Source organism: Chroicocephalus ridibundus, chromosome 1, assembly GCF_963924245.1.
Source record: "Chroicocephalus ridibundus chromosome 1, bChrRid1.1, whole genome shotgun sequence".
In the NCBI taxonomy this organism is placed as follows: Eukaryota; Metazoa; Chordata; class Aves; order Charadriiformes; family Laridae; genus Chroicocephalus; species Chroicocephalus ridibundus.
In genome coordinates, this window is record NC_086284.1 from 40,415,519 (window position 1) to 40,433,223 (window position 17,705).

At 35.8% G+C, this 17,705-nt stretch overlaps 1 protein-coding gene across 1 annotated transcript in view; it reads right to left on the reverse strand.

Moving 5' to 3' along the window:
* Positions 1-17,705, reverse strand: part of DIAPH3 (diaphanous related formin 3) — a 244,406-nt gene that overhangs the window by 114,161 nt on the left and 112,540 nt on the right. The window contains exon 21 of the mRNA XM_063343720.1: positions 16,537-16,638. Coding sequence (XP_063199790.1) covers positions 16,537-16,638 — 102 coding nt within the window. The remainder of the gene's footprint in view (positions 1-16,536; positions 16,639-17,705) is intronic.

A 17,705-nucleotide genomic window follows, 5' to 3' on the forward strand; every position in this document is an offset into this window, starting at 1 on the left:
AAGTTTTCAACAGAACCAGTTGAAATACAACAAATTACGAAGTACGTAAGTCTTAAGGATGGATGCAGAAACATGTGATCTAAAAAATCAGAAGTACATGCCAGAAATGCCACTGTTTTGGTTTTTTTATTATTGTTTTTTAAACACTTTGAAATACATAGTTCATGTACAACACGTTGCTGGCATTATCTGTTTACCTATTTGCTAAGTCAATAATTGAGAAGGAAGGAGATGGAGAGGTCCCTTAGCAATACGTGGCTTTCTTTTTGACATGTAGCCTACAAACATTCAAACTGTAAAATCCATACACCTTATCACAAGAGATGCTAGGAATTTAAGTCTTGCAATGTTGAGAGAGTTATGTTCATGCCCTATACTTTTTTATATGCAGCATGTAATTACATAAATCTACTTATGTTCTTATAGTGGAATCCTGAAAAGACAATCCAAATAACTAAAAAGGGAAGTTGAAGTAGAAAGATAAATAGTGAGTGGACTACACGTGTCACAGAGAACTCAGTGTATGGGTAATGAGCTCTATTTTTCAAGTAATGGTTCATAAGAATATTCTCACTATGTGCAAGTCCAAATGGGAACTGACAACTGAGTTGAGCTATTCAGCAGTAGCTCTCACAGCCCTTCATCCACCAGCAGAAAGAGGTTTTTCTCTCAAATACAGCATAAACCAGAAGGCACCTGCTAGAGTGTGCCATCTAGTAAATGTGTACTTTTCACTGTCTGCTTTGTTGATGTCAAGTAAAGGAACATGTCTCAGAAGTTACACTGACATTACATTTTGATCACTGAACGTGTTTCGTTCTTACCACAAGCTCGTAGAGAAAAACACTGCAAGGGTTCCAGTTTCACAATACACCTTCCTTAAAGGATCAACAATGTCGAGGCTGTCAGACCACCTCAAAAGTGTTCCCATCCAAAAAGTAAAATATCAGTTACAGCCAAGATGACTAAAAGAGTAAACTGGAAGGGCAACCCCCGTGGAAAACGTATGGTCTTCATCACTGCAGCATCAGTGAATGCTACTTTTTATAGGTAAAAAGTGTGAATTCCTAACACTTATCTTTAGACTCGGGCACTTGAAAAGCAGAAAAACAAAATTCCAGTAAGGAAGAACTGATACCTTAACAGACCTTTTATCATGTTAAAAGAAGAAAAAAGAAGACCTTGTTCAAGGTCAACATGCTCAAATCTTATTGAAGACCACCAGCATTCTGGAAAGAACAAACATTATTTCAGTGTATGGGAAATCAATCCACTATAACGGAACAGTATTTTTATTGAGATGTTTTTATGGCTATGTGGAAATAGTACGACTTTCTTTACCTTGGACACGCTCTTTTTCCCAAATAAATGATAAAGTCAAGAACTGCCAACTGAAAATTAAAATCACTTAAGAGAAATCAGAAAGTTGTTATACTTACAACGTGGATATGTGTACATGCAAACAATTGAACTGACGACTTTTCAGCCTTACCACCACTGACAGAGGGCATGTCCTGCTACTCTGTTTTTCCAGCTAGAATTATGAACAGCTTGAATTTGCACCACTGCCTCGATTTCTTGCAAATCCAAGATTTTCCTAAAGGATATTCAGGACAGAGGAGGAGGGAGTGTACTGTAAGTGACACAGGAACAAAGGTGACCTATCAATTACCACCTAGCTGCACACAAGTAGCCTTCCCTTGTCTTGTGGATAACAGTGCACTGATGGACAGTGCAGAAAATTCCCTGGTACCGTTTTTGATGGCATTATGTTCAACACAGATGGACCAACAAGGCCAGTCTACACATCTCAGAAATGGAGGCATTCCTTTTGAATACTCCAGAAATCACCTGCCTTATTAAATACATCCAAATTGCCAATGGGAGCTACCACACAGCTGTCAAAATAAGCTGACTTTACAGTCTTCATGCCGAAATTCACAGATAGGTATGTTCTACTATGAAAAGAAAGTGGTGATTTTTTTGTCTTATCCAAAAAATACAGTCAGATTTACTGACATCTTGATCAGAATGGAATGCAGAGACAGCATTTGTTTCTCCAAGTTGAGTTTAGACAATGGTATTTTCCTAAAAAGGATGCATTCAGGAGTGGGAGGGCCTGAATTTCCCAAATTATTCTATTTTTAGCAGATCTAACAGATGTCAGGAAAGCTATTTTCATTAAAAGGTACATATGGAGCAGATGCCACTAGATCAAAAAGCTTTCCTCCTGGGAAATCAAGTCAAGAGTTTAATATAGGTAAAAATCATCTGTAAAACCTCTAATTCAGCCAGATCACAAAAATAAAATTATACCAGAAGTCATTGAGGAATCTGAAATAGAATAACATAACATCAAACAAAAGGGAGCAAAGTTTCTAAAAGTAAAACATATCTAGCTGCATTCCAGATGGAAAAATCTGATCAGCTTAGCTCTAAAATAAATACCTTATCTTCTGTCTGGCAACTACCAGGAATCCACCTCCTAATGAAAGGTCTACAATATTACTTTGAGTGTCCCAGCATACAGGCCATGAAGGTACAGAGAGATGATCAAGGTCTGGATGGAAATGTCTGAAAACCACGATAGCAGGCTTAATACTTTCCATCAGGTTGAACCACCACAATAACTCCAACATAAAAGTGGATATTGACGCTATGTAATTGTTTAAGCAATACACAATAGCAACAGGCTGCAATAACAGCTGATTGTGATGTCTTTGATGTGACAGACATGACTCGTTTCAAAAAAGCTCAGATGTCTAACATGTTCACATTTAGTACAGTCTTCTCTATTGACCCAATAAGTTGTCCAAGTTAATTTCCTAAGCAGGAAGGTATGTATCTATGATGATGACGGGAGCGGTAAGAAAAAAAAGCATTCCACTGTAGATCTTCTGTAGTCCTGTCAATAGAGAATTCAGTAATGACTGTGGAATTTTAGTATGGTTATTCAGTGTGTTTGGAGCCACAGATAATCTGAGGCAAAAACAGTCTGACATGAAGTGTCATGTAAGTGAATGCTATGGAAGACAGCTTGCTTACCTTGGAGAAAGTTCCCCAGTTCTACAGAATGATCACAGGGGAAGTAAATCCTAAAGCACTTGGGCTCCATAGGAGCTCCGTTGAGCTCTGAAGTCTGAAGCAGGAAGAGGTGAAATATCCACATAGTAATTTCAAGCTCCACAGATCTAAGAGGTACTGACTAGCCTCAAGATTCTTTCAGCACAACTGCCCTACATCAGCCAGTCATTTGGATGTCTCGCTCAAGATAGGTGGCTAAATTACAAGAAACCCTTGAATTTGCAGAAAGTCAAAATGGCAGGATCATGTAGTGATCATGGTCCTTACTCAAAGCAGAAGTGTTTTTCTTAAAATGTCCAATTCACAATATGAACATTACAGGATTGCTTACATTTCTCATGAAGCAAAAGCATCAAATCAGATTCAGGACAGGCTCTTAAGACATTTAGAGGAATCTGCAAAGTGAATGGCTGGAGGCAAAAGACGAGGACGCTTCAGACAAACAACCTGATTGACCTGAAGTTGTAGGGATATCTGCCAAGGAGAAAACTGAAAGAGACAGCCTATGTGTGTGCTAGAAGAAACAATAGCCAACCACTTCCAGCCATCTGAATTAATAATAAGACAAATTTTTTAAACCTATTCTTTAGATTAGCTACCCAAAAAAGTTCTACTGGAACCGAACAGGGGTAAGAGTGAGACCTGCTGGTACTGTATCTTTTACAGGAACGTTCCTCTATGATTCAGCATCACAATCTTTCAGTGATACAGAAGTAGTAACATAATGCAATCCATTCCAATAGCAATTGCAAACACTCAGCTCAGCGCAGATGGCCATGATAGCCACTTTCAGAAGATATTTCTGGTGCCTGGTTCTCCACCCTAACCAGTTTCAAAGTTCGAAAGACACCAACGTTACAGGAGCTAAGGACGTTCTCCCTCTAAACAACTTGATTGCAATTTGTCATAAAGATTTTTTTAACTGTCACATATGGCATATAATAGAAAGTTAATATTTGGCAACACTCCTGGAAAGGCTGGAATTACCGATAGAGAACACTGACAAGGTAGAGCAGCAGATACACATGACTTCTAGAAGACAACAAAAGAAGGTAAGGTTTACAGACAGAAATTAACACAATCAAAACATCTCACAGCACAGGTGCACCTCACCACTTCAGGATTTTTAAAAAACTAAATGTCTCTAGGTATGGCTGTGCCCAGGCATCAAGTATTAGGCATGGCAGAGCACACCTCTGCAGATATAGTGATAGCATGACATTTTCCAGACAACAGTGAAAAACATTAATACATTCTGAGTTATCCTCAATGAGGACATACAGGTGAAACCATCAGCTGAATATGGAATTGATCATTTTAAGTGTCTGCTGAATTATTTAAGACAAACTAGCCTTCATCAGGCCTCACTCTAATCTTCAATTTACTCTAGTGAAATCTTATCCTTTGGTACGAACTCATTAAAAACACATCCATCAATGAACAAGCTGTGAAGCCACGTGAGGATTGCTTGCCAAATTCTATTTGGGTTAGCTATCAGTCTATTTCACAAGGTCTGGGCATTAATTATTTCTGAAACAATATTTCATAATTCCCTCAATTTTATCTTTGAGTAAATAAAAGTGATCAAGGAAAAATCTGTTTCTTTTTTTCACTCCTGGCCAATATGGGAACATATTTTCAAATATTTCAACTTTTAAGAAAAGAAATAAAGCAGGAGGTTATCACACATAGTTCTTGAGAAACTATTCTCAGGTGTCAGACTGCCAGCACAGTTGCCTACATCCAAGGTGAAACGTCCACTAACAGCATCCTGACAAGTATTAGCAACTTTTTACATCAAAAGTGTTTATAAAGAAAGTCAAAATTATGATTTTTTTTTAAATGGAATTGCATTTATGGATTTAAAATCATATTAATAAATTAAATATGTCCAGGACTATTTTACACCACTAGGTATTACAGGCACTGACAAGTCCAGATGCTTACTACTGGATTCGGCTCCCTCCATGCAGCATAATAAAATCAGAAGTACTTTTGGGAACAGTTCCTGCTGCAACAGGCAGTTAACATATGTGGGCATGGATAGGACTGAAGCCTTATCACTGTTGTGTGGGCAAGAGAGTGGGGAGAGGTGGAAGTGTGCTGCTGGGGAGTTGGTGGGGAACTATAATTACAGAACATTCTCAGCTGGAGCAGCGATAAAGCCTAACCTATCTTAACATAACTCTCTAAAGATTTATTCACTTATATCTTGAGTATTCTAGCACTCATCTATATAAACTGCATCCCAAAATAACTTGGGGAGGGTGGGGGCAAAGATATGGAGCCACCTGATATGGGACCAAACATTGCCATGCAGCTCTGTGCCTCCAAAAGCATCCAGAGATGTAAGGCCCGAGAGGTGCAGGGATACCTGCTAGATATTCACGTTCTGAAGAGCTGGAACATGCTTCTATTCAGGTTCCCGATGATGTGCTGCTCCATATTCCCCATGATGAAAAGGGGAAGATGTGCTATTTAACCATTATAACTTGCCTTAATAAACCTTCCTCTGTCTTATTCTTGAGTCCTCAACTATCTGACTGGATGCTCAGCTCATGAGGTCTCTTGCTGTCTCCCAAGCTGTGCTCAGAAATTCTTTGGGAAAGTGCAATTCTGTACAGGCCAAAAGCATATCCGTGCCTATTCTAAAAAATTAGCACTATGGACAATAAAGTTCAATGTCCAAAAAGAATTCTCCAGTGCTTTTTAGTTGATTAGTATGGACACAGCCCTAAAATGTGATTTTATCTAGTGATTTATCATCCCCACAATTGCTAAAAATAGTGGGATACACGATGGTTCAGAAAGTTGCTTTCAAAATATCAAATAATATTCAAAACCAATACAAAATTGATGAGAACTGAATTTGGATAGTTTTCGTCACTATTATTCCTGAATGATTTTAGTACAAAAAAAGGACAGGCCAGCAAGGACATGAAGGACTGCATATGCAAAACAACGCTTATAGCTCAAAAAGAATAAAGGATTTCAGGATCTCATATAAAATGTAAAACTATGTGGATTCTCTGAATCATCACCTGCCATCAACGATCCTGGCCAGACTGCTTGGACATGCACATTGCAGTGCTCAGAAGAATGTGGGTATTAAAGAATGAGTGAGTTAAAACTATAAAGATATTAGCAGGTAAAAATCAATTTACATCAAGATTTTGTAAGTAAAAATCACTTTTCCCTTTCCATAAGTTCTCACAATGAGATGTTTTTCTCTATGTTCATTTTTCCATGCAAGCCTGAAACTTAAAAGCTTTAGGTTACTGTAAACTTCTCCTTTGTATTTATCCTTCAACTTAGAAGAAAGTTCAGAAAATTTACTTCAAACGAGCAAGCAATAAGATGCCCTTATCAGTTGCTTCATGACCCTTACAATTTTAATATCTTAGAAAAAAACCTCAGAGTCAGTTCTAATTAATACAAATGAACAATAATAGAAGATAATCTTTAGTACTTGAATATTTTACATTCAAAAAGAACTGAACAAATGTTGACTCACACATATCTATTACAGCTTTATTAAAAACAATTAGAAGGAACAATGGTTTATTTTTCAACTCTGCACCAGTCTCTCAAATAAGCACATATTTCTTTTCTTATACTATGTTTCTTACAACGCTCTAACCTTGCTTGCCTGAAATTAATACCACTGGTATTATTGGATCACATTCTTAATTATGTTGGATTTGAGAAAGTGATCTCCATTACTTCTTTTTGTTCTTATTTTCAAAAAGTCCTATACAGCTCTAACCATGACTTAGAGTACCATTTAACTCGGACTTCCTATTTATTTACAAGATAATCTGTTGTTAAAAAAGGTTCGTAAGAGTTCTTGTTGAAAAACTACTCTACAAGACATGTTTCCCAATAAACCAGCTGATCTAGAAACTATTATGTTTTGCTTTCTTTAAGATACCTATTATTTCCTTTTATTTTGTCATCCCTAAGTTCTTTTCCTGCAAACTTTAATTGCACCTCCGTGGTCCAAATCCCTTTATTTTACCTGGTCTTTATACTCAGGATTACCTGCGGTGGTGTTTCTCCTTTTAGGTTTCCCACAAGAGTATCTAAATGAACATTATTTTTTCTGAAGTTATTAGCATCTTCACTTGGCAGATAAATGGGGGCTTTAGATGGCCTAAGCAAGAGATAAGAAAAGTAGGGCTGTCCCCAGGTGAGTCAACAGTGGACTCATGCCAGAACACTGTCAGTGCCTTCAATACCAAGAAAAAACATACTCTACTGGAGTGGAACTGAAGCGATGTTAGATTAGCTCACACAGCCACGGAAAGCCCCTGTTGCTCCTTGAAAGCCACAGAATACCCTGAGAGCTATACTAAGAGGGGAAAAACAAACAAACAAAAAACAACCAAGCAGCCACACAGCTAAAACAGCTATGTGCATTGGTTTCTGTCTCAGCTATAACTGGACACGTTGCATGGTCATCGGTGTTCAAGACATCGTTGCACGGTCATTGGTGTTCGTGCGATGCCACCCAGACAAAACCATTAAAGTCAAAACTAAAAATGACCACATAATAGCTAGAACAGGGGACAATATAATTATGTCCAGGTAAATATAAGAAACTCTTCAACTTCTGGCAGGAAACTGTCCAGTATTTCATGGAAGCAGGTGAGAAAACAAAGGGACTAAAGCTGTCAGGGCTTCAGTAAAAAGACACATCACCACAGACAATAAATAGATTCGGAGCTAGTAGGCCTTGGCCTTTGGAAGAAGTGATAGAGAATTTCATATACAGACAGGACCACATAGTTTTGAAAGAGACCAACCTTTAAGAATTTCACACAATCAAGATAAGGAACTTTTACTAGCTAGAGAGTAAGGGTGAGAAGGATGTTGAAACAGAAAAAATGTAGAAAATAGAAGACAGAATGACAAAACCCAGCAATGATCTCATCATCAACGGTAGAACATAAGGAAAAGACAAACCATCAATGCTGTAAGAGGGATGAAGATAAGCAAGAACATAGCTAAACTTATATTTGGATAAATGACAGGTGAGATGTATTCTAATGAATATGCAATGGACCGACCTTCAAAGTAAAAAATTCAGAAAGAAGTTACTGCAAGCATGAATGGAGATAACAGTACATGGACAAGTGTTTCTAATTGTCAAAAAAATTGAGGAGACAAGATAAATATTTGGCAAATACAGAAAAATGAAATGCCAAACTGTTTGCATTAAGAAGAAAATAAGAGTTAAGCATTTTAAATCTGGCTGATAACAAAGTCTAGGATCATCAAAAAAATGAAGATAACAAGAAGTAAAAGAAAAGTAACTGCTATATGAATCAATGGACATTGTGCTGAATATTCTTCTTCTACAGAAAATTTCCTCCTCAATCTTTGTCATACAAACAGAAAAACTACCTTACACTGCTCTAACAGTGCAGGAAATTCTTTACACACATGCATAATCCTCTTCTAAAAACGTTTTGCAAAAAAAAGGGACGTAGGATAGTTCAGCACAAAAAGTGCAGTCAGGTAAATATTAGTTTTGTAGCTAAGATACAAATGCCCAGGCCTGATTTAGAAATGTCAAACAAAAAAAGTGAGGTTGAAAAAAGGCTTTAATTGTAATAATGATTTCCAAAGTCCAGTTATTTATTTCAGAAACCTTAATTGCTATTTAGTAAAAATATCTTCTTAAATCGAGATAAATCACCATTTACTTAATACTTTTTATTTTTCTTAAAAAATTCTAAACTATTGCTTGACATCCCAACATTTATTTCTAATTTATTATTTCTGTGATTTCAACTCTTCTTTCACTATAATACTCAGAAAACTTTTAAGATATGTGATGTGAGTTTAATTATCATATTCTTAACAATATTCAAAACTTTACCAGTGGTTTCCAATTCACTCCTTGACTGTGAGGACCAAAAAAAAAAAAAAGGAAGAATCACAGTCAAATTCAAAAAGTAATGCAGCAGTTCTCCAGTGTTTTGTCATCTTGTTTGTGTAGTAGAAAGATATTTAATCAGTATAATCTAAAAACTCAATTTCTTCTTTGCCCAAAAAATTTTAGGAAAATAGTTCAGTGTTTCAGTGCTTTTATCCTCTCTTATGCGAAAGACCCACAGAAATAGGCTATATTGTATACCTTAGGCGTAATGAAATCTTCTAGGCCAGGATAAGACTACAGAACAAAAGCCTGTGGAGAAAGATGTCTGAGGTGCAATGCCTCCTTGTTAATGGCAAACACATTGGGGTTTCTTTCAGATGAAAGCCAACTATACAGCTGTACTCAGGAGCAAGGCTCGAATGGTGATATGGCAATAGTTTGTCAATGAAAATCCATTACAGATTACTGCATTTAAAGTATCAGTCATGATTAATAAATCTAACTCGTAACTATTGTATCAACTTAACTGAAATGAGACTGACATAAATAAATGATCTAGTTCGGGGGTTGTACGAGATGGTCCTTGGAGGATCCCAAACCATTCTGTGATTCTCCTTAAACATAATTTATTTGATATGATGACAGAGACTACACCCAAAATTTGAAAAAAAAAAAATAAAATATTCTGTAAACCAATACTTTTATCTCAGTAGGAAAAACTGCAAAACAAATCCACGTTGCTAAAAGTTTTGAGTCCTAAAGCAACACAATACTTACACTGCCCACTGCAGAAAGCATCAGGGAAAAGAAAAACAAAAACAAAAAACAAACACCACAAAAACCCCAAACTTCTGCCAACAGTCACCTACCAAGACAATGATCTGGCTGAAACCCCATTCATCTCAGATGGGTCTCACATTGCAAGTGTGCAAATGACTACTCATTTCTAAACACGAAGATACAGAATATATTGCTCAATATCAGTCATAATCGATGAAACCTTCAACAAAATAGTATGAAGGTGAAATTACTTTAGGAGGAAGTTTATTGCACTGAGTAAACCAAGTACAAAATATGAACTATAGTAAAACAAAATGCAATTGAATAATTAAATTTTGGCAAGCACAAGCATACTTTGTCAAGAACTTGAGCAGCAAAATACAGCATTCAAAACAATATCAACCTAAGATAAAACTGCGAAGCTAAGTTAAAGCGCTTAATAAGGTGAACAGATTTAACAGTTTTCATAAAATACTCCATGGCTGCGCACAAGCCCAAAAAAAAACCCAAACCCCAAACTCCACAGTAACAGGTGATAATATCTGTGTTCGGAGACATCAGCCTAGAGTAAGTGAAAGAAAGAACATACAGGAAAATAAAGTAGTTTATCTAAAGAAAACCTAAAGTCTGGAAGAGAAGATAAGGGTAATAAGGGATTTATTTTATACTTACTGCTGAATGAACAGAAAACACAGAAGTGCAAAGTAACTTAAAAAGAAGAGGATAATTGCAGAAACCACAAAAGCAACCCACGGAGTCACCAGGAAAAAAAGAAAAAAAGACCAAAGAAAAACAAGACACGCACATGAAGGGAACCTGAACTGTTTAGAGTCATGCCCTCAATGTCTTTAAGCCAAGAACAAAGTTAATTAACTTTGGTTGAAGTAAAATATACAATACTGTCACAGTCACAGCATGCCAGTATCTCAGTAAGTGTCTAGCTGTTTCTTTCAGAGTATCAAATCTTGACTTTGAATTCAAAGCCAGAAGGATAAAAGGTTTCCATTATAAAAATTTCGGTTATCACACAAGTAGTAATTATCAGTTTATTCACTACTTAGGCTCTTCCTTGGGAGTCAAATAGTTTAGTCTTTTCCTTAACCAAAACTTAGAGCAAATTAACGTTGGATCTCCAAATTCTCTGAAATACCATTATTATAAGACACTACTTACCTAAAAGATAAACCCAAAGTCTTGTATTGCATGTTTAAATTTGTTTCTCCTCATTTAAGAATAGCAAGAGAGCCATAAAACAGCAATTTTAAGAAAAAAACCCACAACAAAACAACAGCTATACTGAAAAGATTCATATTCATATCAACAGCAGTTCTTAACGAAATGAGTAGAAATTCTCAGCCCACTCCCCAGGGAGAATAAAAGAAAAGATATAAGAGGGGATGATGGAGACTGATGAAAAGCAAAGGTGTAAGATTCCATATTCAAAGAGTAAAAAACCGACTTATTCAAAAAGTGCCCCCTCCAAGAGAAACAACGAACGTTTCATGTTAAAAACTGATGGTAGCTTGTTCTCTGAAGTCAGCTCTACTAGATACATAGATGGTGTGATACTAGAAAAGTTGTGACCAATGACGGGGTTTGGGTTTTTGGGGTTTTTCTTAATGCTTTGCACAGAAAACTAGGGAAAGCTCACACTTGTATTGTTCGGTGGGAATCCAGTTATTCTTTCAGAAAAAAAACTCCACCAACTTTTAAGATGTAAGAACTCTTAATATTTAATGCAACATTTTTCTGAGTTATCGCATTGCCTCTTTTTTTTTTTAAGACGAATTTATCAAATCTATTGGGCCACATCCAGCAAAACTTGAGCTATGATACTACTGCTCTAGCTCTTCTCATCAGACTGACAGTCCCATCGAACTGAATTGGTACATCTGAAAGAAATACCTAACAGTTAAACATGTCTACCAATAACCTTGCATCTTGTCAATCGATACAAATAAATCAGTGTCTTAAAACAAATGATTTCAAATTTATTTATACCTGAATACTAGCAGAGTTCAAAAAACACAGCAAAAGGACAGTGGAATAAAATGAATTATGGCTTAAGATTCTAGAAAATTGAATCTTTGCAGGAATTAACTTTGCAGGAGTGCTTTAAAATATACCCTCATTTACAAAATAACAAATAGGTAGTGCTGAAAGGGGAGTAATTAAAGGATTAATGCGACTAAACTAAGTAACACAGATATGTATGAGTGCATTCAGAAATTTTATTACTCATAACAATACATGCATCAGAAGAGAGTTAGGCCATAAAATACTATATCGATACCAGGAAGGTTCACTGGTTATTAAGCAGACACCTTTTTGCTTGGCAATTAAAATACCTTTTTAGAGACACCTGATCAGGATAGCCAATTCTATAATTGCACAATAGTGAACATACTCTTAGCGTTACAGAGACAATAATACGGTATTAAAACCACCACCAATAAATGCTCAAATATTACAGGAGTCTTTTTGAAAGAATTAAAACTAGAGATTAGTCTTCAAAATACAAAATAACACCTGTTATGATGGTCTGATGACAGCAAAAACAAAAAAAATAAGCACTTTAGTCCCCATAAGCCAAGTTTCTTTCCCGAAGACATCTCAAATTAAGTATTCGAGGGCTCATGTTCAGTTGGAAAATGTTGATACACTAGATTTCAAATTTATTACTGTTATTGGTGTATCCAATTGTAGTAAATCTGATATTTTTAAGGAGCAAAAAACAGACTTGTCAGTTGAGTGAGGCTCAAATATGAAATAAAAATAGCAAGCAAGATTTAACCTACATGGAATCAGTTTTTATATGTCTTTTTTTTTTGAATCAATGTTTATTCTTGATAATAAAGTAAAAAATAGGTTTGCTACTTAACTTTGTATTTTAGTAATTCAATCAAAATGCATAACCCTGCTTGCAGTTGTCCTATATAAGTATTTCCCCAATAAGTCCCCCCCAAACAGTACATATCACTGTTGAAATGATTTGGCACAGTCAAATAGGTGTCTCTTCCTCTGCCAGTCCAGTTCATAGTCAAATTTACTGGAGTAAATCCATTTTTACTGGCATTTTGCCATAATTTGTCAGACTCAAATGAAGCTGCTGGAGTTCAGATATGGGCTTATCTCTGTCATCCTGGCAGACACAGTTAGAACCAAGGTTATCAGGGAGAACAATCGTGCTCAGTCTAATTTATTCAGCACAGGACCCTTGAACTTTTCTCGGTAAGACTGATACACATGAGCCTCTCCTCTACATCAACAATCTACCTTTTCAGTTTTCTAATATTAAATTTTCTGGAAACCCATGAACTCTTAATATTATTGAGTAAAAGTGCAGCATTTCTAGAGCTCAATTCCAGAACAGACTAGATTAGTTTTTCTTTTAAAAAAAATATTTGGAAAAAAAAAAGTTCATGTTTACATAAAACTTAAACATAAAACCCAAAAATGTTCACATAAAGAGGGTCCAATTCTGACAAGCACAGAAAGGCTTGTCATCTATGGTACCACATAGCACCAAAAAAAAAAACCCCAAAACAACAAAAAAACAGAAAATGGAGCTCGACAAAGTCTTTGTTAAATATTCCATTACTGGCTTTCTCCTCTTCCCATGTTGCTTATTACAGTGTCATCTAAATGTCTGGGCAGACAGATTTATATTAAAAGATTATGGCAGAAGTAAAAATGCAAGAAATTGCTTCATTTTCTTTATGATACTCACTCTTCCTAACTAGGTTTGGGTTTTTTTCTCCTCTTGCTTTTGGCCTTTATCAACTCCTCTCCAAACATTTCAACTTCTAGACCAAATGAGCCAGGAACTCTGAACAGCTTTTATTCATTGCATAAGGAAATCTAATTCCTAGGGCACCACCCATCTCATATACTGACTGAGATATGGGACTATGAAGAAACATAATCTTAGGAAATGTACATATTACAATATATTACTTAAATTTTGAACACGCGAGACTCCAGACTAAACCTAGTACATCTGTTTCCTAATTGCATCAGAGACTTTATTGGCATTTCAGATGAAGAGTAATTTTGAGAGCAAGGAAAAAGTTTGGAGAATCTAATGCAGCTGTTTCGCCCGACAGGATTTGAAGAAATTTGTGGAGGGAAGATGAAAATGAGAGGAAGGAGCTAACCCTTTCATCAGAAAAGAAGCCTACCATACCATAGATATGGCTATATATTCCTAGAATGCCCAATTAACATCTACTGTATATCAGTTGCAGTTTTAGTCCATGTTCAAGAAAGAAATAATATACAGGTGAGGAAAAAAAAAAACCAAAAAACCCAAAAAACTTTGAAAGCCTAGAACCACGGAAAATCTAAAGAGAATTTGAGAAGTCAGAAGATACAATTTAAGCCCATGTAAATTATTTTTAAAAATTATTAAAATGATTCTTCAGGAGATTGGAGATTTTTTGGTTGTGGTTTGTGTTTTTTCCTTTTTTTTTTTTTTTTTTTTTTTTTTTTTATTTTCTCCCCTCAAGAGACACCAACATACTAATGCATTTTAACTTTACCTTGATTACCACAACTGAGTAAATAGAGAGACTGTAGAGATTACCACAACTGAGACTAGATATAAGGAAGACTTTTTTTACGATGTGGGTGATGAAACACTGGCACAGGTTGCCCAGAGAGGTGGTAGATGCCCCATCCCTGGAAACATTCAAGGTCAGACTGAACAGGGCTCTGAGCAACCTGATCCAGTTGAAAATGTCCCTGCTCGTTGCAGGGGGGTTGGACTAGATGACCTTTAAAGGTCCCTTCCAACCCAAACTATCCTATGATTCTATGATAAACAAATGTAGGAACTCTCACTTATGAAATTATAGATTTAAACCAAGGTTTCCACATGGAAAACTGATTCAAATATAATAATCGTTATCACAGCTTCCTCCCAATTCTCATCATCAAAAGGTTAAGTTCTGTTGGTCATGGTAGATTTAACTGCTAATCTGTTTCTCTGTTTCTAAAGCTCTGTAATATAAACTAGGCTAAAAACAAACCTAAAACTTACCATTGTGAAATCCACCTTTGTGAAACTACGGCTATTTCCTGAATTGAATAAACAAATATTGCAAGAAAACAAGTGAAAAGGTAATAATTTCTCCGACTTTAGACCTTTCGTGCTCTTTGCAAGCAACTGAGTTTCACGTCTCATAAAACAACAAAATATGTTTTGACTGGATTTTTTTTGTTGCAGGAGTATATTTCTTTTAAAGAATCTCAGAGACCTATTCAATGACCTTTTGAGATAAGTGGTGATAATTTAATCAAATAAAGTACAGTTAAGATAGGGATGAACTATAAATAGTTCCCTTGAATGTCTGATAAAACCTCAACAAGAAATAAAAAGCAAAAGATTTCATTAACTTTTGTAAGTAAGAAATTTGAACCAAAAGAAATCGATAATATGGTTTCAATCAGAAAACTACGTATGAAAATCTTGGAAAATAAATAAAAGTGTTAATAAAAAAAAGCATATTCCTCTTTTTTTTTTTTCCTTGCTCCCAGAGTATAGTTAGAAGACTCCGGAGAATACAGAAATCAGCATTACATTAAGTGTACAATGTCACGCTTGTTAAAGATGGATTGAAAATGAACACCAGCAACAGCTTTCAGCAAAAGCACCACTTCAGAACTAGTTTTGTTTTACAAGTACCTGTACTCCAAGAAGACTGCCTTTGTCACATCCGTAACTGGCACCGATTCAGTTCGGTGATGTTTCCTGACCAGACAACATTCTTCAGTTGATTAATAATAGTGATCGCTGCTTTTCTAGCCCACACTTGTACTCCAACCATTCCAATATTTAAGTACACATATTTGATATCCACACAGATAGCTACGAATAACAAGCTCCTATTGTTACAAAGACATGATAAGCCTTTTCCTAAAGACTACAGATACATCTCCCATATGAAATCCTCACATATGAAGCTAACAGTGACCATCTTAGCTTGAAACACTAGGATTGGACAAAAAAAAAAAAAAAATCAAATATTTATAAAGATACACGCACCCAGCAAAAGAAATAGCCTTATTCTTTGTTTGTCTGGATGAAATCATTAAAAAATATGAATTATGAGCTATGCAGAAATTATATCCGAATTATATTTCCACAAAATTATCAACTGTCAGCAGTGACCTAGCACTATTTTCCTTTTTCTATTCCAGTCTTCCTTTGTTAATTCAACATGGGAAATATTATAAATGTATCTTGCCACTGGGAATGGAAAAAGTGATTACAAGTACTGTTGACAGAATATACTGTAAAACATAGGAGGAAGGAGGCAGAATAAGTTACCATGTGATAACTACAGTATTTTCTTCGCATTTACATAGAGAATAGAAAAGAAAATCATCAGTGTAGAAAAATTCACTGAAAAAGTTAAGATTTATTAATGCAAACAAAAGTAAAGCCAAACTATTTTAGCTATGGAAATTCAAAAATAGCTCTGTATCTCCCAATGAAACTTTGCCACAGAAAATACCAGTTTTTTGGTTTTTTTTGGTAAGCTAAATTACTTTTTTAAAGAAAGAGAATCCCGAATCATTCCAACAGTAATATTCCAACAATCAAGCCTTACATATCCACAGATATGTCCACTAAAAGTCAGATTAAAAGGCATCACTTGTACCCTTCTCCCAGTCTGGAACCTCTTCACATTTAGGAAGAAGCAGCTGGTATTGTTTCTATAATATTATATTAAAACTATATTTCAGAAAAGGACCAAAAAAATTTATAACAAACCAGAACTCACCACAACTCCAAACTGCTCTGGCTCAGACAAATTATTATACTCGCTCTTGAACTTGGACAATGCATTCAATTGTTCTTGTTCAGGAAGATGTTTTATTAAATTCTATCAAGAAAAAAAAAATAGGCTTAAAAATCTCAGATTCTATGTTGCTTGTATTGCAGGCAAATGGTATTCCATATGCATCATTACCATACACCCCAAAGACAACACTCCTCCCTGAAAACAGTAGAATATAAATTGATAACACACAAACTAACATAACAGAGTGTAAACAAGCAAGCGATTAAATACTACTACCTAGCATCTTTTATTGGTTCTGTAAACATTTCTAGTCTTTTTTTAAACACCAATTTTAAAGAAAGAATATGCTTGATAGGCACTATACAAACAGAACACCAAGAAGAAAATAGAACTGGGAAGGCAGAATAAGAATTTCAAGTATAATATATCCACCTAATGGATGGCAAGAATTATTAATGCTAGACAAAAAGTATTTATTTTGTAGTATTTCGAAACAAAAGCTTAAACACATTAGACACTACTACTCCTCAAAACTTGCCAGAAGTAGGAATTCAGAGGTGGGACTCAGCTACAGCTGAATTCAGGAGTCTATATGGGGAGCTTGGACACTTACACAAGTGAACGTCTTGTGAACACAGTTAAGGGAATCTAAACACGTCACCTTCATCTGATCATCTGAAGAGCCCTCAGACTCCCTGGAGCTACCTGAACACTTAGACACCTATATTTATATATAGACCTCTACATTTAGGCACCTGAATCCCACTCTAATTACAATCAGTTAGGTTGGCTAAAAATGGCTCTTCTGAGGTTCTGGAAGTAGAGAGCTTCTCAAACATTTAATTATGGTATATAATTTGAGTCAGTAGCTCAGTCCCTTCCAAAATGACTACTATAATTAGAGAGACCCTCTAGCCTGGTCTCTTTCTCAACTTATGATTCTTGTGTTCCTGATTACACAGTGGCTAAGCTTCCATCATAGTGAGAAAACAAGAGAGAGATTGTGTTCTTTATTAAAACGCTCCCTGGTCTGCTGATAAGATCACTCTTCTGAACTAAAATAAAGATTCAGTCAGGTCCAGCAAACACAGCTAACCCACTACCTACCATATTTCAAGAAAGGATCAGAAAGACTAGCACTTCCCCAT